Genomic DNA, 21,386 nt, shown 5'->3' with positions numbered 1-21,386 from the left:
TTCTCACTTATTTCTTGCTGTTGCCTCTTCAGAGCCCAGCTTTGGGTGGGTTATTATTGCTTGTGCAGGAGCATCCCTGCGCACCCACGTTTGCAGATGCCGCGTCTTAAATCTGCCAATGGGAAGCTCTCCAGGCACAGATGTGCCTTTGGGGATCCAGCTTGGCCAAGGGGCTGGGGGCCCCCCCAACTTAGCACAACCTCCCCCAGTGCCTCTCCCAGTCCCGCATCGCCACGGAAGACTTTTCTCTTGGAATTTCATTAAAAAAAAAAAAATCATTGGACCAAAAATCCCCCAAACCCCAACAAGAAGAAAAGAGAAGAACCAGAACCAACCGCCAGGAAAGTTTTCCAGAGTCTCTTAAAAAAAAGAAAAAAAAAGATAAAGGGGGAGAAAAAGGGAATCAGTTTGGTTTTTTTTTTCCTAGGTCCAAACGCTGCTCATCTGTTGGCTGGAGAAATGCATAGTTGGTAGCAAAGATGTTGGCTACATTGGGAGCCCCTGGAGCCGGGATGGCCCCTGAGCCATTTGTGCCCCTAGGGCTCACCATGGGGCTGGGGTCATCACTCTCCAACCCCAAGGTCCATGCGGTTCTGACCATGGTTCCGGCCATATCCCAGCACAGCGATGTCCCATCGCCAGCCCTGGGACATCACCAGTGCTCCCACATAGCCCGGCCCCATCCTCCTGCAGCTGTGCCCATAGCCAGGCAGCAGACAATGGTTCTCCACCAGGAGAGGCTCAGATCATCTTCATGTTGAACTTCCTGGCTCCTCCTTGGCCGGTGGTGGTGGTGGGACCGTCCACCTTGCGGAAGGAGTACTCCACTGAGAAGTTGTTCTTGTGCTGCCCTCGGCCCCGGCTCCAGACAAACAGGAGGAGGAAGCAGAAGAGCACCACGCCAAGGAAGGTGATGCAGCCCATGGCCGTGGAGACCAGGATGGTCTTGAGGTCCAACGTAAACTTCAAGAAGACCTGCGTGTCATTGTGAGAGGTGTCGTTGAACTCATGGAGGTACAAAGTCCGGTTGGCATAGTGGGAGCCGTCATTCAGGCGCCCCTTGACCGTCAGTGTGGCGAAGTAGGTGTCGTTGCCACCGGCGTTGCTGGCGATGCAGATGTAGGTGCCGCTGTCCTGCACCTGGGCAAAGCGGATCTCCAGGGTGCCCCCAGGCAGCACGGTCACCCGCCCCGTGCTGCGGGTGGTGATCATGCGGTGCTGGGGGGACACCCAGGCAATGGAGGGGTCTGGCTCCCCATCCGCCCGGCAGAGGAAGGACACGGACTGTCCTTCCCGGGCCGTCACGTGCTGCAGCTTCCGATCCTTTATCTTGGGCTTCTGGCAGGTGAAGTACTCGAAGAGCACGGAGTCCGGGAAGTCCCGCAGGGCATTGCCCTGGATTTCGGGCGGTGAGGAGCACATGGGCTGCTGCCCGTCGAAGTTGAGCGTCTTCCGGCGCTGCAGGATCCAGAGGAGGCGGCAGTCGCAGGCCAGGGGGTTCCTGTCCACCCGCAGCGTCTCCAGCGTGTTGACGGAGTGGAAGGTGCTCTCCTCCAGCGTGGAGAGAAAGTTGCTGGAGAGGTTGAGCAGCCGGATTTGTCTCAGGCCGGAGAAAGCCTGCGGTTCCACAGACATCAGGAGAGCACCCACGATGTGGAGCTCCTGGAGCCGGATGAGGTCTTTAAAGGAGCCCTTCAGCACAGTGCTAATGGGGTTGTAGGACAGGTTCAGGTACCGGAGGTACACCAGGTTCCTCAAGGCAGCGGCGGGCACGGCTGTGATGTTGGTGTAGGTGATGGAGAGAAAGGTGAGGTTCAGGCCCTGAAAGCTGGTGGGGGAGATGTCTTCCAGCAGCGGCCAGTTGTCGATCTCCAGCTGCAGGAGGTTGTAGAGCTTCTTGAAGTTCTGGTCCTCCAGCGCAGAGATGCTGAGGTGCCGGAGCCGCAGCACCTCCAGGTTCTGGAGGTAGGAGAGCGACTCGGCAGAGATGGAGGTCAGGTTGCACTTCTCAATGGTCAACTGCTCCAGGCCGAGCAGCCCGGAGAAGGCCCGCTGGGAGATGTACACCAAATCGTTATCCCCCACCTCCAGGCTCTTCAGGTTTCGCAGGTCCTGGAACATGTAGTCCAGCAGGATGACGAGTTTGTTCTCACTGATGTCCAGGAGGGTGAGGTTGGTCAGTTTGGTGAAGACCCCCGGCGGGATGAGCTTGAGCTGGTTCCCCCGCAGCCGCAGGGTCTGCAGGTTGAAGAGGTTGCTGAAGGCGCCCGGCTCCACATTGGAGATGATGTTCTCGCTAAAATCCAGCTCCTCCAGCAGCGGGTATGGGGAGAGGTCCCCCGGGTTCAGGCAGCGGATGCGGTTCTTGTTGAGCTCCAGGATCTTGGTCTCGGTGGGGATGCCCTCGGGGATGGAGGTGAGCCGCTTGCGGTGGCACACCACCGACTTGATCTGCGGGGCGCACTCGCAGCGGGCAGGGCAGGCGGCCGCCTGCCGGGGGCTCAGCAGCACCACGTGGAGGACCAGGACCGGGAGCCAACATCTCATTGTGTAGAGCATGGTCTTACGGGCTCACGACCATTCTCCCATGCGCCTGGAAGGGAGAGAGATGCGGAGTCATTGGGGGAAGCCAACAAAGTCCTGCCCAGCCCTAGATCACCCGTGTGGGCTGAGATTGGAACACTCTCCTCAAACCATGTCCCGTGGTAATGATGAAGTCCCAGCCCCCAGCAAGAAGCCCTGCAGGACCCTCAGCATCTAAAGTGTGACCCAGTGATTGTGCCCTGTGCAAAGCTGGGCTACATGAGCCTCATTGCCTGCACATGCTGTTAGGAGAGCAGGGAAACTGAGGCAGGGGGAGAGACCTGCAAGAGGAGACATGGAAGCAGACTCGCATCCCAGCCTCTGCTCCCTGCCTGGCTCACGCCTGCTGGGCACCACTGACAGTGCACACACAGACATGGGGACCATGAGTGCCCAGGGTAATGGGGGCACAGACCCCCCCTGGGCAGTGTAGGAGCAAAGAGACGCATCCAGAGGCCCTGCAAACTCATGACACAGGTGGGATGCCACATCCCCTCTGCTCCCTGTCCAGGTCTCATCCAGTGGCACAGATCCTTCCCAGGCCCTGGGCTCAGTGTGGTCCCGCAGGACAAGCAGATGGTCAGCACTGCACAAAGGGACCTCTCCTGTCCCTGTCCTCAGCGTCACCCTCTTGGAGTGGAGATTAAAGCATCCATGGGCACAAGCTTCTCAGATGAGGGATTAGCACTGACCCTGCGTGGAGCCTGCTTGCCCTCCTTCCAGGGATTAGCACTTTGCTGCTGCTTTCCCTTTTTTCTGCTTCCCTTTCCCTGTTTCCTGTGCCCCAGATCTTCCAGGCTGCTTGGAAACACCTCTCAGGGCCTGCAAACTCCTCAGCTGCCTTTCCATAACGAAGCATTGTCATTAACCTAATTAAGTGGCAGAGCTGCTTGGCTGGGGTGCCTTTGCAACAAAGGCAATTTGGGGGTTACAGAGGGTAGAGGCAGCCCCTCCAGCCGCCCCTGCAGAGGTGTTGTTCTCACTGCCCAAAAGCTTCTGTATAAGGTGCTTGTTTTAGGGGGTGATGGAGGGTAAAGGAGGAGGTGCTGCTTGACACCACGGGGCATGGTAGGAACTGCTGGGGCAAGCCCACAGCAGGAAGAGGATAAGGCACCACTTCCACCTGAATCCCCCATCCTTGTCCCCCATGGAGGAGGGAGCATCCTGGAGTGGTGGGGCAAGGCACATTCCCCTTTCTCTTCCAATAAACCAAACCAAGAGGGAGGTGTCACCGTTTCACCCATAGGGAGGGGTTTTACAGCTGGGTGGATGCAGCATCGTCCTTCCTTGCTGTGCGACAGCAGTGTGGGACCAGAGACCCCATTGCTGCCCCTGCCACACCTCCCAGCCCCTTCTTCCCTCCTCACCAGCCACACAACCCTCTCTCCAGCACTGCTCAGGCTTCACCCCTTTACCCACACCCCTGTGTCCAGCAACTGGGGATCCTCAAATGCCACCTGAGGACCAGAGCTCCTTGCTCTGGAGCTGCTCCGCAGCCTCTGCCTTCAAGGAAGCTGCTCACAGCCGTGCCAAGAGCCATTCTGCAATGGGCTCTGCCTGCCTGGTGGCCTTGGGAACCTGAGCTGGCTCAGGGGGAGGATTGCTTGGTTCCCCCTAGTTCAGAAGCCTCCACTCCTGCTCTGACACAGGGCTGGATGGGATGGATGCAGCCGGGCACGACCTGCAAACTCACAAGGAAAAAAGCTCCCCCAGCATCTCATAGCACTTCTTATTTAGTGTCTCTATGCTAAACAAATATGCCCAGGCACCACTGCCAGGATAAGGGTCTCCCATGCTTGGCTGCATCCTGTCCTCTTCACCTCCCTGCCCACGCCGCTGTGCCGAGGCAGCCCGGAGCATTCCAGCTCTGTGCTGTGTTCATTATGAATGAGCCCAGGGTAACCCTACTCCACTGTTGGTTACTACTCCAGCCACCCGATCCCCTAAGCAAAGGTCCGAACCCGCTGGCGTTGTTTTACCCAGCAGACGGGGAGCGGGAGCCTTGGCCCTGGGCTCTCCTCCCCGCTCCGCAGCTGGAGCAGAGCATCGGCCACCCCGGCTGCCCCAGGGGTGCTCTGGTGGAGCTGGGCACAGCCCTGACACCCTCAGCAAAGCACATGGGGGAGCTGCATGAGCCCCTCCCAGCAAACCCAGGCAGACAGGAGCTCTCATGAGCTGATGCCAGCTCCGACCATGGAGGTCCCTGCCAGCTCCAGGACATCCCAAGGAAGCCACCCCAGTGACAATGACCCCATGTCCCCTGCAGTGACAACCAGGGGGATGTGATCCCCAGCCACCCCAGGCAGAGCCAAGCTCAGAGCTGTTTATTAATAGCTCATTACCCCGATAGTGCAGCTTGGTCCCAGGGGAGTGAGGCCAATTAAGCCTTTACTTGAAGGCTCAGATTGAGCCTCTCCTTGCATCTAATTCAGTTTTAAAAATAACACGCTTGCTGCATGCAGGGCTGGGGAACGGAGCCGGGAAAACCCAAGGGGCTGTGGCACAGCAGGGGGGAAGCCTGGACCACCTCTGACCCCTTCTGAGCCCTTGGGAGCAGCCCCTTCCTCCCCTCCCTTCCCAGCAGGATGTGAGGCCACGGAACCCAGTTTGTCCCAGCCACCGGCAGCACGGTGCTTCCCAGCAGGCAGGGTCAGAGCATGGAGGAACCGATGCTCTTCAGTCACCCGGCTCTCGGATGCTCAGCCACTGCAGGTGGGGTTTTGGTCCCTTGCACCACCACGTTGTAGAGAAAACAGGGAGCAAGGTCTCTTCCACCCCATTCAAACGGCTCCTGCTTTGGTTCACATGCTTGGCACAATCACCTCCTCTGAGAACAGTGGCTCCTCAGCTGCCATTTTCTCCCTTTTTCTGAATGAAGACCAGAAAATAAGCCAAGGTTGACAATTCCAGGTTCCCCTCTTTTGACACTGTGCAAGAACAAATACTTCAGTCACAGCGACGTCGTGTTTTATTCTTCCTGACTTGCAGGATGTAAAATGGTCCTGCTGAGACCTTCAAACCCACTGCTGCTGCTCGAGGCCAAGCCCGTGTCACCCCTCTGCAAATGGTGCAGTGGTCTTGGGACCCCCATGCCTCTTGAAAGGCTCATCCTCAAAATACTGATGGAGGGATAGTATCAGTGCCCCGATGCACAGGTCACGGGGAGGTGGCAGTGCCAACGACTCGCACCAGTGCCAGCACATCCCAAACTTGGCACGGGACAGGAGAGGGCTCCTACAAACACCAACAGCAGCCAAATGCTGCTGGAAACACCCTGAGTGATGCCCATTCACTGCTCAGCCCTGCCCTGGCAGCCAAGTGTCCCGGTTGCTGCCTGCATCAGGCTCAGTGCCAGTGGCTTGGCAGCAGCTTGGCAGAGGCAGCCACCTTTACCCCAGCAGTGCCAAGGCCACCACTAACCCATGTCATTAAGGGTCTTGTCTACACGGACATGTACCAGGATGGCTCAGGGGAAAGTCTTGGATTCACCATCAGCACAAGCTCTGTGTGCTCCTTGGTCCTGGGCTTGATTACCAGGAATGGGAATACGGCTGCACCAACCAGGCTCCATGGCTCTTCTGGGACTCGAATCACCCACAGCCCTTGGAATGGGTTTATAGTGGAGGATGGGCACCCTGAACATCCCAATGGTGACCTGTGCTGCATTTCCGAGGTTTCTTGTGCCGTCACTCCAAAATAAACCTGTGGCTCCTGCACCTTTATTTAATCCATTGCCTTGAGTCTGCAAACCCAGCAGGTTTGTGGCCACTGAGCCTGGAAAAGCCCTGGAAAAGACCAGGGGGCATGGAGAGGATGGAGGTGACAGGGGGAGGGGAAGGGGCATCCCTAGGGCCTTCCCTGGGTCCAGGAGTTACACCAGCATGTTTTTCCCTCTTGGAAGGCATGACCCATCTTATGATGGGGAGTGGAGGGGATTAAATCAGAGCTGAGGCATAAAGAAAAAGGCAGAAAGCTCAGAGGGTCAGAGGAGGCCAGTGATGTGTCTGCCTCATTCCAAGGAGGCTCTGGAGATCAGGCAATTAGCAAACCAAGCATGAGAATAATCCAGCTGAAACAGGGAGAGGAGGAGAGAGCTGGGGCTAAGCAGGAATAAAATCAATCACCAGACCAAATGGAGAATTATCTAGCAGGGAGTTATTCCTAATCCCATCATCATCTTTTGGGGGAACAAATTCCCCCGGCTCTGCTGCTCTTGGTGCACCCAGAGCACATTCTTTTGGGTCAGTTCATTGTCCTGCAAAGCCGCCCTGGGCCAGGAGGAGCACAGGGGAGAACCGAGCAGCTGGGTTGGTGCTGGGACACCCATGGTGGCAGGAGGACACCCAGCAGGCTCCGGATGGTGGGGTCCCCTGCTCACACCTGGAGAATTCCCTGATGCTGCGGCTCCCTGGGGCTTCATCAGCTGAATGACTGCACCCACCGGCCATGGAAGAGCTGTGGTGGCCGTGCTCCTGACAGACACCTTTGTGTGCCTCTTGGGGATGCTCAAACAGAAGCAGATTTTCCTGACAACTCACAGAAACAGGGAGAGAAAGCCTGAAAGGAGAGATGTGTGTGAGGAGACAGGCTGGGTCACTGCAGGAAGGGTCCGAGAATGGTCAGGGGACTGGAGCACCTCCCATATGAAGATCAGCTGAGAAAGTTGGGGCTGTTCAGCCTGGAGAAGAGAAGGCTGCGTGGAGACCTCAGAGCAGCTTCCAGTGTCTGAAGGGGGCCTATAGGGATGCTGGGGAGGGACTCTTCATTAGGAACTGTAGTGACAGGACAAGGGGTAATGGGTTAAAACTTAAACAGGGGAAGTTTAGATTGGATATAAGGAGGAAATTCTTTCCTGTTAGGGTGCTGAGGCACTGGAATGGGTTGCCCAAGGAGGTTGTGAATCCTTCATCCCTGGCAGTGTTCAAAGCTAGGTTGGACGAGGCCTTGGGTAATATGGTTTAGAGCAAGGTGTCCCTGCCCGTGGCAGGGGGGTTGGAATGGGATGATCTTAAGGTCCTTTCCAACCCTAACTATTCTATGATTCTATGATTCTATGATTCTATGATTCTATGATTCTATGATTCTATGATTCTATGATTCTATGACTGCTGGAGAAACATGAAAACCTTCTCTAGAAGGGAGTTATTTTGGTGACTGGCAGCTGCTGCATCTCACGCATCAACCCCTGCTCAACAGCCCCAGGTCTCGGGGCCAGCCGAGATGATGCTGGAGCAGGAAGTCTGTGTGAGCTCTCAGCAGAGGGAGGATTTACCCTTTCTACCCAGGAAAAGCCATGACTGACGTCTGCATGGAGCCGTCTTCCCACCCCATCCTGAGTCTTCGACAGCCGCGACCACTTCCCTTCCATGTGGAAATTCCCAGCCCTCACAAATACTGTGAAAACCCAGAAACGAGGATTCCCTAATGAGCTCAGATGCCAAGGAGACAACTCAAAAGAAGCCACCGCTTATTTTTAGAGACAACCTTATGATTCTTGAGCACATGGCCCAGGCAATACTGCGCAGGCAGCCACAGATTGGCCGCAATCTGCTTTTCTTCTTGATAGACATCATGTCTGAATCTCTATCTCCACAAGATGCTCCCAGGAGAGAAGACATTTAGATACGACCACAACGTTCAACATTTCTAAAAGGTCACTGCATGTACTAGGGAGCGAGGTGCAGAAGCCACTGATCAGCAACAGGGGCTTTGGGGAGGTATTTAATATTCCACGAGCATCTTTATTTCTCTACCAAAGTGAATAACTCCTCTAAAACCAGGGAAGGGGGAGCAGGACAAGTGTGTGCTCTACTCTTACTTTGACCCAAGCAGTTGGACTGAACCACCAGGCAGATCTGAATCTTGACTGCTACCGGGAAGTCTTGGCTGAGAGCAGCCCTGACCTGGATCTCAGCAACTTTGGCATCTGCTGGACCACACGGGAGCTAAGGCTGAGCTTAACTCCCTGTCATCAGCTGCACCCAAAACCACTCTGTTGCCAGTGAGTGTTCCACTAGTGCCCGTTGGAAACACTTGAGCTGAACTTGGCTCTAGGCAGTGGCACTGGTCCCCACATGGGTACTGGGAGTTGTTTTGTTGAGGTTTCCCAGCAAATGGGAAGGTTCACAGTGAGAATATTCAATGTGCAGAAGCCCATTAACATCATGGGCAGGGCGATGAGGGTCTGGAAGGGAAATGCAAGCTTGACAGCCCACATCCTCAGGACTTCCCCCTGATGTTTTGCCATCACTGGCTGTCACCAGGACCAGCTGCTGGCCACAGCCCCCTTGGTATCCTTGTCCGTTAGCACCCACCCAGCTAAGAGAACACCCAACAACGAGCTCAGAGGCAGCCTGGATCTAGGACACTACCCCTGTAAAACCACCTTCCTCCTTTCCCACCAAAGGGCAGGAGACAGCCCAGGGGCTCTGGGCTTTGCAAAGCTCCCCTTCTGAACCAAATCTGAACCAAAGCTCCCCTTCTGAACCAAATCTGAACCAAAGCTCCCCTTCTGAACCAAATCTGAACCAAAGCTCCCCTTCTGAACCAAATCTGAACCAAAGCTCCCATCTGAACCAAATCTGAACCAAAGCTTCCCATGTGAACCAACCCATGGCGCAAGGTTTGCCTGTACTCAGGTTTCTGCACTAGGCGCAGGGATGCGGAACCTGAGCCCCTGGGAAGTGTCCTCCTGGCATCTGCCTGTTTTCAAGCCCACACCACGACGTTGCTGAGGGATTTACAAAACAAGAGCCCATAACAGCCCCAGCCAGCGCAGACGTGACCGTCAGGCACGCACGTATCCTGGCTACGAGCAGAGCATCTTGGATAACAGGGCTGTGCTCCTGGCAAGGGCTCCTTCCCCTACGGAGGCACAAATAAAGATCATTAAATGAGAGAGGGGAATTTGCTCCTTCTCCTGCAGCTGCTTCCCCCTCCTGCCTCCCGCGGCGCGCGGCCGATTTACGAGCTCATCGCTTAACCCAGCCTGGGAGCAAAACCTTGGCAGAGGAAAGCACTGAAGCCAACTGTGCCTGGGCTGGAGCCACGGGGAAGGGGACAGAGGGAGCTTGCTGGAGTCTGCCCAAGCAGGACAGCCCTAGGCAGAGCACTGGGGCTGCTGTGGGGGGGACACCCCACACTGTCCCCCCATGCTGGGAGCACCCATGTCCTACAGAAACCAAAGGTGCAAAGCCCTAGAAGGGCTCCTAAGCAGCATGAACGTGCCACCTCGGCGCGTGAAGGACTCTGTGCCCACGCTCCTCTAACACAAGCAGCTCTGTAATAAACGAAGTACGGGAGCAGGATGATTAATAACCCTAACAGAAAGGCATACACTGTAATTAGCCACCTTTCAGAAAGCTGAATGATAACACTGCTTGGGGCCATGATGAGTGCTTGGGCTGGCACATAGGCAGCAGCCCCCTGGTCCTGGCCTGGCTGAGCCCCCCCCATGCTGCTGGTGGAGCTCCCATGCTGCAGCACAAGGGCCAGATGCTTCCTACAGGCTCTGCCCCAAAATGACCTCATTTGTCCCCCTGGTCCAGCTCGCCAGCCCCCATACATTAGGTTGTTCTTTAAGCTCAGCATCTTGGTGATGCTGGCCTGAGCGCCTTGGGGGCTGGCACATAAATCACACCCTGATCGATGCCTGTGGCTGCCAGCGCTGGACCTTGGATGGCAAAGTCTACTCTTAATCCCTTCCCTCGGGTCTGCTCCGAGGGCAGCACAGGAGAGGCAGCCATGGTGGAAAACCACCCGGTTCCAACACCACTGCTTGGCTCTCCAGAGGGAAAACAAGCTCGTAGCTCTGTGAGCAAACCTCTGCACATGCAGAAGGGTGCGAGGTGCAGATGTGGGGGCTCTGAGCTGATGGAAGCCCTGCTCGGAGCAGGAGCCCCACAAGGGGAGCCACAGCCTTCACTCCTCCTTTCGGCTCTGCTCAGCATCAGTCCTGGGCTGGATGTGTTTTTTAAGAGCTGCCTACAGCTGCTGCATTGGAAATCTTATTGTCAGCCCCATGATGATCATGGGAGCAGCGAGCAAAGAAAGCAAAAAGCCATTACAGGGTGGAATAACGTCTGACACTGCAAACCTATACCTTGTCCTGCAGGTGGGAGTGAGACCAACCCTTGCGGGCAGGGGTACAGGGGCTCATCCAAGCCCTGTGCAGAACAGATCCCTCTCAGCCTCACTGCTCAGATTTGGACAGGGCCAGCCAAGCCTCGGGGGGGGGGTGTTCAGCAGCAAACCTCCCCCCCCCATCTCCTCCAGGCTGGACATTGCAGCAAACAGTGACATTTGGAGTGAGACAGACTGGCGTCAGTGCCCACATCTACAGCTTCGGGGCATCAGCTGTGGCTGTGGAACCAGGAGAGCATCTCCTTTCCCATATGCAGCCCCAAAGAGGCTCCCAAAAGTCGAAAGTCTCTTGTGGGAGGGTAAAGGGACAGCAGGATTGGATCTAACTCCCTGACTGACATCCTGACAGCAGAGCAAGGGCAAAGTTTCCAGAGCCCCTCTCCCAGCATGGAGCTGGACTCCCATGTCCAGACCCTGAACCACTGCTCTTCAAGTGGATGCTGCGCATGCATCCCAGTGCATCTAAGGCTGGGTCCCCACTTCTATCTGCCAGCAACCTCGGAGCGAGTACCAGAGCTTAACACCCCCGAGCCTTGCATTATGTCCCCACTTCAGTTACTTCTTGCTCTTTTTGGGGTCATGGCAACAGGGAGATTTCTCAGCTGTTACATGGGATAAACCTCTGGCTTGATGGTACCACGCTACAAAAGGAAGGTGGGCACAGGGAGGGAGCTAATGGCACCAAGCAGGGATGGCCATGAGTTAAAAACGAGCTGAGTTTCAAGCATCCAAGTGTACAAACCCCACGGGGTCCAGCGGCAGTGATGATGCTGACCCTGCCTCACCCCACTCAAGCCCAGGGAAGCACTCACCGTTCTGCAGGTCCAGGGCTGCACCGACATCTGGGTCTGCTGTGGCATCCAAGACCAGGAATGTTTAAGTAGCAAAGCATCCAGCACAGCCAGCCTCAGCTCCTCTGGACAAAACAGCACAAGGAGACAACTGTAAATCACCTCTCCACAGTGTCCAGCACAGCAATTCCAAACAAACACCCCCAAAGCCCAAGGGCACGGACACAGGCACCTCCCAGAGAGGAGAAGCATCCTCAGTGTTGCTCCAGCCTGACGTGCGACCAGACCACTGCAGCTTGCCTGGTTATATATATAAAGTATACAACAAGAGATTGGGACCCCAGGAGCCCCTCAACAAGAACCCAAGTGTCCAGGGTCTGGCCAGCCAGTGCTGCACTGCCTGGCATCTGGGAGAGTGTAGCAGGGAGCAGTAAGCCAGAGACTTCTGCTCATCAGTGTAATTGCCATCAGCCTTCCAGCCGGCCGGGCTTGCGCTTGACCTTTAGCTATTGGAATATGAACAACAAAAATGACACATTCTTGTGGAGGGGGTGTCACAGGCTGCTCATCTGAAATCATCACTGAAATCCTCTCTTAGTGACATGCCCTCAAACAGCATCTTTCTGCACAAGTAAAAGAAAAAGGAGAAAAGACCCGTTTCTCCAGAGTCTTCGGAAAGTGGGAAGTCACTGAGCTGGACCCCAGCATCAATAAGTCCCAGCCCAGCATCAAGTGATCCCCACTCTGGTGACTCTGCTCATGTCCTGGTGTGAACCACAACTCACAGGCCAGCAACAGCCAGGACCCAGGGAGAACCCTACGGGAAATCCATGGGAAAATAACCTGGCAGCTGTGACAGGAGCGTGTCCGGTGATGGATGAGACTCATCCATCAGATCACGACCCCATTTGCCATTGCAACAGCAAGCAACCCCAATTTCCAGAGGTTGCCAGATGTTGGTGCAGGGCTGAGCAAGGCAGGGGAAAGGCTGCGGTGATGAACCCCAGCAGGACATTCCTTAAGCTGGAAATCCCTTTGGCACAAGGCTGGTGCTTGATGCAAAAAAGTGACCCTGAAGGCAAGAAGGGAAACTGCCCCTTGAAGTGATGATGGGACCACCTTCAAGTGGTCCAGCCTCCAAACTAACTCCTGGAGCAACACGCTGCTGGGGCATCGGGCATGGAGGGATGTCACATCTGCACCTCCTTGGGAGCAGAAGAAAGGCTCCAGCTCCATGTCAGCCCTGAGCATAAGGACTAATGAAGGCAGGAGCATGCCCCTCTCATTTGTCACACCTAGTTAATACTCCTGCTTATGGAAAAAGGTCACAATTTAGATCTCATTTATGTCACTTCCATCTTCTGTTTGCAACTGCCGGGCCCTGCTCCTTTTCCATCCCCAATTAGCTTTCAATTATGGGGGCCCTGCTCCACCCCACCTTGTTGCTGTGATACAAAGGAGAAGAGATGGAGGTCCTGACCATACGGTCCCCATCTGTGTTTCCAGAGAGGAGACGCCCTGAAAAAGCTGACCCAAGAGCAGCCTTTTTCCTCTGGCAGCATGAAGAGAACCAGATGGACTTTCCTTCAGATGGGATTTAAATGGAAAAACACAAAATAGCTCATTCTGCCAATATTGAAGAGTTGGTGCCCAGCTGTCCCGCACACGGGGAAGGTCAGACCGGGTGACCCTCTGGAAAAGAGGCCAGAAGCATCAACCACCCTCATGGTTTTGTTCCTCTGGCTGCACCACTGAGCCAGGGTATGGCTCTGGGCACAGAACTCAGTGCTCCCCGCAAAGGGAAACAAAACAACCAGCCTAATTTGAGGTATTAGAGTACCCATGAACCAGAGTCACTGTGGAGACTTGGCTGATGGATTTCGGATGGGATGGTCAAGCAGAGCTGCTTGGCACTGCGGCTCTGCAAACCCCTGGTGGTCACTGACCTGCAAGAAGCACTGTAGCAACCACGCTCATGAGGCCTTTTGAAGATGGAAGACACCTTCCCAAGCCCACCTGGGTCCTACTCAGTCCAGCCATGGTCCATCCCCACTGGCAGCAAGCTGATGCTCTGCTGACGTTGGTTATTTTACAGCTGATCCGGCTGCCCAACAGCTCCACATTGCAGCCAAAGCTCCTGGTGTCGTAGGGCCAGGTGAGTTGGTCCCACACCATGCAGCCCATCAACCCCTCTAAGTCTGCAAATGAACCTTCCCATCTGCCCAGACAAAACCAGCACCCAAATTGACCAGGAAAAGCAAGTGAGGCCTCAGGGAGACTTTTCTGGAGATGCCAAAGATGGGAGATGATTTGGAGGTCAGGCGCATCCCCCTGCCCTGCTGCAGGCCCACCGTATCTCTGCTTCTTCCCTCCCTCATCTGCCTGCATTTGCTGCAGAAACAGCCACGATGTCCCCACGCTCTGAAGACAGCGGGAGCTTTGCCACCTCCATGGTGATGGGTTCCACAGCCCCAGGCAGAGGCAGGACCCCAGGCTCACCCCAGGTCCCACACGACCTCCTCAAGTCTGTTGGCTCAAACGTGCCCATGGCAGTGAGAAGGGCAATATTTGTTTCAAACGTTTCTTCTCTTCCTTTCCTATTAAATATTTTCCATCCTCCTTTCTCAGATCATCCTTCATTTCCTTCTGCCTCCCTCTAGCAACAGTATCTGGGAGAAATAATGAATTTTTAATAAGAGGGGGCGGTGGAAAGAGGGAGACCCTAAGGCAAAGTGATAAAACATTGATCTATTAAATAACCCTCATCATCACTAAACCACATTTCAGGGAGGCAGAATCACACAAGGGACCTCATAGCATCGGGCAGGGACTGATGGGTGTGAGCATCAGCTCACGCTCGGGGTCGCAGCCCCCCCACCCCTTTTTCTCCTAACCCAGTGGCAGGATGGATGCTGTGCACGAACAGTTGCAGACAGCATGAATCCTTCTCGGAGGGACTCTCCCCGCCAGGCCACATGTGCTTGGTGGGTTGGTGTTTGCAATACCCCAGGAGGCCATTGCACCGGTGATGGGAACCCTCCAGCTCTCCTCCCCTGCAGCACCATGACTGGAAACTCTGCAGCATCTCAGAGCTGAGCCTGTCCCAGCTCCTGGTCCCTGCATCCCCCCCCATATCCTCCCCAGGCTCTGCGGGGACAGGGCTCACTTCCCATGGTGCCTGGCCCTGCTGCCCCAGCACATGGCTGAACCTAAATATAGTCCCTGGTTCTCTTTCCTTGTAGACACAACCGGTGCTCTGGGTGAAAGTCCTTTCCCATGAACTCACTGTTGCTTAATAAAGCACAAACCCTCGGAGACCCTGATGCTGGATTCTGTCATTTTAATTTTCAGTGACACTTGTTCCTCTCCACTACAGTACGTGGCTGCTGCTATTTTGGCTGGCACACTGGGAGCTGAACAAGGAGCCCCAGTGCTCCAGGCCCAAGCTGGGATGCAGCTTTAAAAAACAAGCCCCTATGATGGATGGGGCTGCAAACTGCAGTGGAGCTCATGGTGGCATGAAAAATTCAGGGGGAGGAAAGCAGGAAAGCAAGGAAAGCGCTGGGCTGAGAGCGATTATGCAGGAAGGAAAAGGGCATGTGCTGGGGCTGTGGCCAGCTTCGCTGCTTGGGACAAGTACCATTTCCCTGCTCTGCCACCAGCCATGGACTCACATCCTGCCCAGCTTTAGCCCCAACAGACCCCAGGCATCCCCAGGCCAGCACAGGGATCCACCTACAGCCCGAAAGCATCATGACTTAAAGCAAAGGGATCAAAAGGAGGACAAACCAGCACATGCCATTGCCAGTGGCAGCCCAGTGCACACTGCCAGTGCTGAGCGATGCTGTGCTCCAGCCCCTCTTTGTCCCACATCCCTGCTCTTGCATCCCCCAGGCCAACCCTCACGGAAGCACTTGCTTTGTTTTTCAAGGTAAACCCTACATAAACTTCAAAACCAGCTTGTCAACCGATAATGCCCACAGCACAACCAATTCCCTACTGCGGCTCTCTGCATCCTTTCCAAACACTCTTGCGGGTTTCATTGCTTTCCTTCATCTCCTCTCAAATCTGCTCTGAACATTTCTGCCTGTTCATTCTTGTGTTCTTCCAGGACACACAAAATGGCCCTTTGGGCTCCAGCAGGACCTCCATCGGCAGCACCTTCTGCTCTCATGCTGCAGCCCCTACCTGGGGACTGGAGAGATGCTGCAGGATGCTCCCTGGACCCTTCTCAGGCAATTCAGTTGTTTTACAGCTCAGACACAGACCAACAGCACGAGTTTGGCTGACTGAGAGAGTGCACAACCTATAAAGCCAAGCCTGCAGACTACATCCACTTACAGGCAGGGAAACTGAGGCTCGGGATGAATGTTGGGGCTCTTTACAGCCACCTGGTGACTAGGGATGGCTGGGGACAAGCTCAGATACGGCCTCGCTTGGCCCTGGGGTCCCTTAGCTCTGAGATGTGGGATTTGGCACTTGGGGAGATGCTACTGCAACGCATCCCACCCAGGCTGCCCACACAAAATGCTCCCATCTTCACATTCCTGATGTTATTTCCAGGGCTGCAGCAACAGCTTGTGCCTGTCCCAGGGATGTGAAGGCAGCAGCGATGTGGCTCATATCTGCTGGAGCAGCCCAGCTCCTCTGCCACTGACTGCTCCTCCTGCCTTATGGCAGCTTCGGGTCCCACTGAAGGGCCCCACGCTCCCTGGTGGGATGCTCGGGGGTGAGACAAGCAGCGAGATAACAACCAGGAGTTGAAAGAAATCGATTCCAACAGCATCAATTTAGAGCCTTTAAACACCGAGTGCTCTTGTCCGTCTGTACCATCAGGCCTCAAATTCAACGTTTAATTCGGGCCCGTGCTGCTGCTTGGAGGGAAAGTGCAGTGATGAGGTTTGGGCCTTGGAGCGAGGGATGCGCTATCTTGTGATGCAGGATTAACACAGCTAATGAAAACAGACATTCCTGAGCTCAGAACGCTAGGAAAAAACATAGGAATAAAGCCCCCGGCCCTGCTATCTTCAGCAAGGGCTCAGCACAAGCGCATCCCCTGGGAAGGGCTGAGGCTGGCAGCAGTGGGAGGAGGTGCAGGATATGGCCATGCCTGGGAGATGCCCCAGCTCTGCTGCTGTGGTGGGTCCCTTGCTCAGCCGCTTTGATGCAAAGGGGCAGCTCGGAAGGGCAGCCCAAGATGGGTGAAGCACAACCCAGTCCCGGTTTCTCTGCTCCTCCAGCTCCCTCCTCCCTACAGGGCAGGATAAAAGCAAAATCTGCTGACTTTTAAGCTCAAAAGCCACAACTCTTTCCTGAAGCTGCTTCCCTGAGCCATTGGGAACACGGTCCCGGCTCTCGGGGTGCTGTTTTGCAGACTGGGCATTGCTCAGTCGACTCAAACGAGAGCATCTTCCCCTCAATCTTAGCTCAGCTGAGGACCAAGGGCTTTGGGAAAGGTTGCAGATGCCCAAGCGGGTTTTTACAGCCTCTGAGAAATGGGATTTTCTGCGAACCATGAGAAATGCTGGGGGGATCAGAAGCCACGTTTCCCAGCTCCTCTGGCCATAATTCACCTGGCACTGCCAGTCCTCCAGCAGCAAGAGGCAGCAACTCCGCTCCCTCCCCTCCGCTGTAATGAGTGCCACAGAAACGCTGATGATACAGACATTAGCTCAAATTAAACCAGATCAATCACGGGCTGTCAAACTGGCAGCTCCCCAACACATCTTGATTTATTCTCCCGTTCAGAGGACATGCACCATGCTTCTTGCCATGCCCGGGGGTGCGGGGACCTTAGCCCATCTCCACCCTGCAGCAGAAGGGATGACAAAGCAGTGGCAAAGGGCAGAGCTTTGGGGTGCAAAGCCCCAAGGTTCCCCCCTCCCCTTTACCAGGGGGTACCGTGGGGTTCACAGCCTGTGTTTCTGTGTTTTTAAGGCCAGTAACAGAACCTGGCCCCAGCTTTAAAGACACACATGGATACATCGCATTGAGCAGCTGCTGGCCTTGCTGGGAGCTGCTGGGCAGCTCTGCTTTTCCAAGATGCTTTAATTCCTTGCGATTTGATTGAGAGAGATTGTTTGTAGGAACTTTCTGTCTCTGGATGTGGCTTTTCTCCTGGTGCCTTCCCAGCAATGGGGCTGGACCTGGGTAAACCAGCTTGGCCCGAGCAGCCTGCTCCAGGCAGGACAGCCTCCAGCCCTTAGGCACTGCATCCCCAGGATGAGAGCGGGCAGCACCACCCTGGCATCCGAGACCAAGCATCAAGTGGGAGCTCTTTGAAAGGCCCAGGCCGGTCCTCCCCAGGCTCCTGAGTGTCCCCAACCCCACTGTGTCCCCCGAGTTGAGCCTCTCTGGACACTCTTTACTCCGAAGGGATGGGCTGGTGCCCTGGGTGCTGCCAGGCTGCGGATCCACACACCAATCCGCTCTCCACCTATTCTGCAGGCGCTCTGCCTGCTTCTGTTACCCTCTACCCTCCTGTCTGCTCATTCCTCCTTCCCCAAAATCCCATCTCAGGGTAAGGCTGGGCACGGATTTAAAGAGCAGCTGCTCTTCTGCAGTCGCTCCCTTGCGCGAACGCTGCGGGAATTAGAGCACCTTTTGGCAGGTTTTAGCTCAATCCGCTTTGCAAGTGGATTAAGAAACTGGCACAAAAAGTACTCTGGATCTGGAGTAGGAAGAGGCAGGCTGCTCTTCCAGAACAGCGGCGATAGGAGCCGCGTCTGCTGTGAATGCTGCCTGCTCCATTTCCCTGAGAAACACAACCCCGGTAACATTTGCATTTAAACCAGCCCTGGGATTTTTGACAGGAGAATCCACGTAGCCCTAAAATCAAGGATGCTGAGAGGAGGGGGAAGGCAGGGCCCTGGGGTGACAAGGAGCAAGAACCTGCAGGACTGGGGGAAAACATGAGCAACACGACATGGGGGGAGACCCTTCCTGACGCCTGGTGATGCTCAGACCTCAGATGCTCACTCGGGTCTGCAGGGAAAGGCTGCGAGCCGCGGCCCCAGCCCTGACTGCGGGTACCAGACCCCTGGGGCGCCGGGGCCGAGCGGCACAGGATGGAGCGGGGCAGGTCCGCGCTGCACCCCCGGGCAGATCTCCGCCTGCTTGAGGCCATTTAAAGCCCCGGTGCCAACCCAGCACGGGGGACCAGAGCCCTGCCCGCCACCGCCGCCCTCGCCGAGCCCCCCCGGCCGGAGCTGAGCCCCTGGTCCCGGGCACCACCGGCGGCTGCGGGGAGCGGAGGGGCCTTGCAGCCCCGGGCTGCGGGCAGCGGCCCCGCACAGCCGGTTTCAGAGGGTGGCCCCATGGGGCGCAGGGCTCCCCGCACCCACGTGTGCGCCCCGCCGGGCTCTGAGCCCCCCAGCTCCCGCGGCCCGGCTGGGTCCGGTCCAGCCCGGTCCAACACGACCCGGCTCGGAGCCATCCTCCCCCTGCCCGGGACCCCGCACTCACCGCTCGGCTCCCGCTCCAGGGCTGCCCATGGCGCGGCGGCGGCGCGGGCAGAGCCGCAGCCCCGGGGGCGGCGCGGCGGCAGCTCCGGACGGACCCCGGCCCGGCTCCGGCCCGGCCCCGGGGGCGGTGCCTTTCCCCGCCGAGAGGAGCGGGCGTGGAGCCGCCCCCCGCCCCGGACGCGGCGGGACCGGGGCTGATGCGCGGCCCCTGCTGCGGGCGGCGAACGGGAGCGCCCGCGGCCACACGCGCGGATGGGAGCGGGGGTCCCGGCCCCGCTGTGGCCGAAGGCGGAAGGGTCCCCCCGGACACCCCCAGCCCCGGCTGCCCGCCAGTGGCCCCGACCCCGCGCCAGCATAAACCGGGTCCACCCTCCCCGAGCCTGCCTGGGCTCCCGCAGCCCCACACCAGCCCCTGGCACCCTCCCCGCTTGCCCTGGGCGCCCACCTCACTGCCCTTGGGAGAGGGGGCACCCCATAAAGGTGGTTATGGGCCAGCAAGGCCAGTTCCTCCCATCAGCAGAGAATCTGGGACAAGCAGCCCCCACGCAGCCCCCAACACTGCTTTCGTGCCCCCCACAGCAGGCTCAGTTGTCCCTCACAGTAGTGCCAAGCTCACCTGCAGCCACGGTAGGACCGGGAAGTTGCCAAGCTCACGGGGTAGCAACACAGTGAGCCCTACCAGCACCCATATCCCATGCACAGACTGTGCTCACCATCAGCCATTCCTTCTCTCTTCTTGCCCCTCTCTGCTCCCGCTGAAGCCTCCCACAGATACAGATGATGTGGTTCATTAGGTTTTGAGGCTGAGAGAGCCCAGCTCCCCTGTTAGCGCCGAAATCCTTCCAGGGCAGAAATGTTGCTCTTCTCCATTCATCACTGCTTGGTCCAGGCTGGCGTTAGCCTTGTGGGTCACAGGGCTCAGGGGACACGGGCTGCCCTTGATCTGTTGTGTGACAGCCGACGAGCATCACCTGAGTGATTCAGTTACTGCATCCGACAGTGGTTTTCAAGCAGGGGTTGGCAGCACATCCTCCATTTTACAGATGGGGAAACTGAGGGGAGGAATCAGGGGTAAGAAGCAGGGTGCAGCACTGAATCCCAGGCTGATTTAGTGCCATGGGCTCCCCTATTCGATGTTCTTGCCCGAACTGACTCCATTTGTGCAGGATGTTGTCAGGAAAAATGCCAACAGCTCTCCCACCTTGGGTGTCTTTTCGGTTCCACTTGCAACTTCCATCCCTTGCTGCAGCCCAGCGCTTCTGCTGATGGTGATTTCTGGCTGCCTCCTACTGCTCATTTGCTCTGGGATGTGGATTTATAATTTCATTGCAGGCACAAGCATCTCAGGCTTTCCCATTCGAGTTTCCTCCCAGCCTCATCTTTGGATCTGCCGTTAGAGCCAGGAGATGTTCATGGCTGTGAAGGAATTTCGTGGCTGTTTTAACCAGTAATGATTTAACTGCTTAATAAAAAGATGAAAACCCAAATCCGAGCATGAGAAATGCAACTGGTTTATTGGAGATGTGTTTTTAAAGAGGCTGCCGTGGAGGGAAGGCATGCCGGAGCAACCCCCATTTCCTTTCAATTCCCCGGGATGGAAAGGTGGTTCTGGCTAATTGGAACCTAGTTATTAAGCTGCTGTTTCAAACCCAGAGTCAATTAAGCAGCGTGGCCCTCGCTCAGCAGATCTGTCTTGTTATTAATCAAGGGGCAGGGGGAATTGCTTCCTTCACTGTGGCTCATGCTCCTGTCACCGGGAGCTAAGTGCTGATCTGATTTGGTCTGATGGAAGATGCTCTCCTGCCTGCTGGCCACGGTTAGACTTGATTGTGGGGGGGTAGAGTGCTAACAATGCAGCAGGAGAGCCCAGGTTGGATGGGGCCCCCTCATCCTTGTCCCCTCCTGAGCCTCTCACCTGAAAACCATGTTATTTATGTCTCTCCGTGCCCCCTTCATGCCACTATTGTACTTTGGGGGAAACCAAGGCACAGAGCAGTGATTTGCCCAGGTTGAGGCAGGTTGTGACTGAAGCCCACGATGTGGGTTTTAGCTCAGCCCTGCTCTTCCCCTCTGGGTGCACTTGGTTGTCACCTCCTCCCATTAGTTTTGATGCCTTTTTAGCATCACTTTGGGCTTTAATGAAAGAACAGGACAAAGATGGTGAGAAAAGGCACAAGGCTGAGGTTAATGCTCTGCTTCCCTGAGCTGGACGTCAGAGGAGCCCATGAGGCTGTCTGGGGCATCCAGAACCAGAACTAGATCTGGTTCTCCAGTTAATTCAAATCGGATTTAATCAAAAAGGACCTTATGCCAGGAGACAGGGGACAGATTGGGCCAGGGGCCCCCTGTCCTCTGCACACCCAGAACCTGCTGCCTGCTGAGGGCGATGGCATCTGGGGTGCTGAGG

General features: G+C 56.2%; 1 protein-coding gene across 5 annotated transcripts; it reads right to left on the bottom strand.

Moving 5' to 3' along the window:
- Nucleotides 1–20,662, bottom strand: LINGO3 (leucine rich repeat and Ig domain containing 3). 5 transcript variants are annotated; one of them, XM_061356010.1, is made up of 4 exons: nt 19,693–20,661; nt 17,090–17,168; nt 11,538–11,641; nt 1–2,593 (listed from the first exon to the last, which is right to left on the bottom strand). In XM_061356010.1, the coding sequence occupies exon 4, from the start codon at nt 2,557–2,559 to the stop codon at nt 742–744; it is 1,818 nt and encodes a 605-aa protein (XP_061211994.1). In that variant the 5' UTR covers nt 2,560–2,593; nt 11,538–11,641; nt 17,090–17,168; nt 19,693–20,661; the 3' UTR covers nt 1–741. The 5 variants fall into 5 exon arrangements, with proteins under 5 accessions (XP_061211994.1, XP_061211995.1, XP_061211996.1 ...); XM_061356011.1 differs by lacking the exon at nt 19,693–20,661 and adding an exon at nt 18,981–19,092; XM_061356012.1 differs by lacking the exon at nt 17,090–17,168.
- Nucleotides 20,663–21,386: the final 724 nt, after the last annotated feature.

This window comes from Neopsephotus bourkii, unplaced genomic scaffold (assembly GCF_033783945.1).
Source record: "Neopsephotus bourkii isolate Nb327-2 ecotype Australia unplaced genomic scaffold, CSIRO-AGI_Nbou_v1 NB_838, whole genome shotgun sequence".
NCBI classification, from domain to species: Eukaryota; Metazoa; Chordata; class Aves; order Psittaciformes; family Psittacidae; genus Neopsephotus; species Neopsephotus bourkii.
Note: the sequence above shows the minus strand (reverse complement) of the source record. Positions and strands in the feature narration are given on the sequence as shown.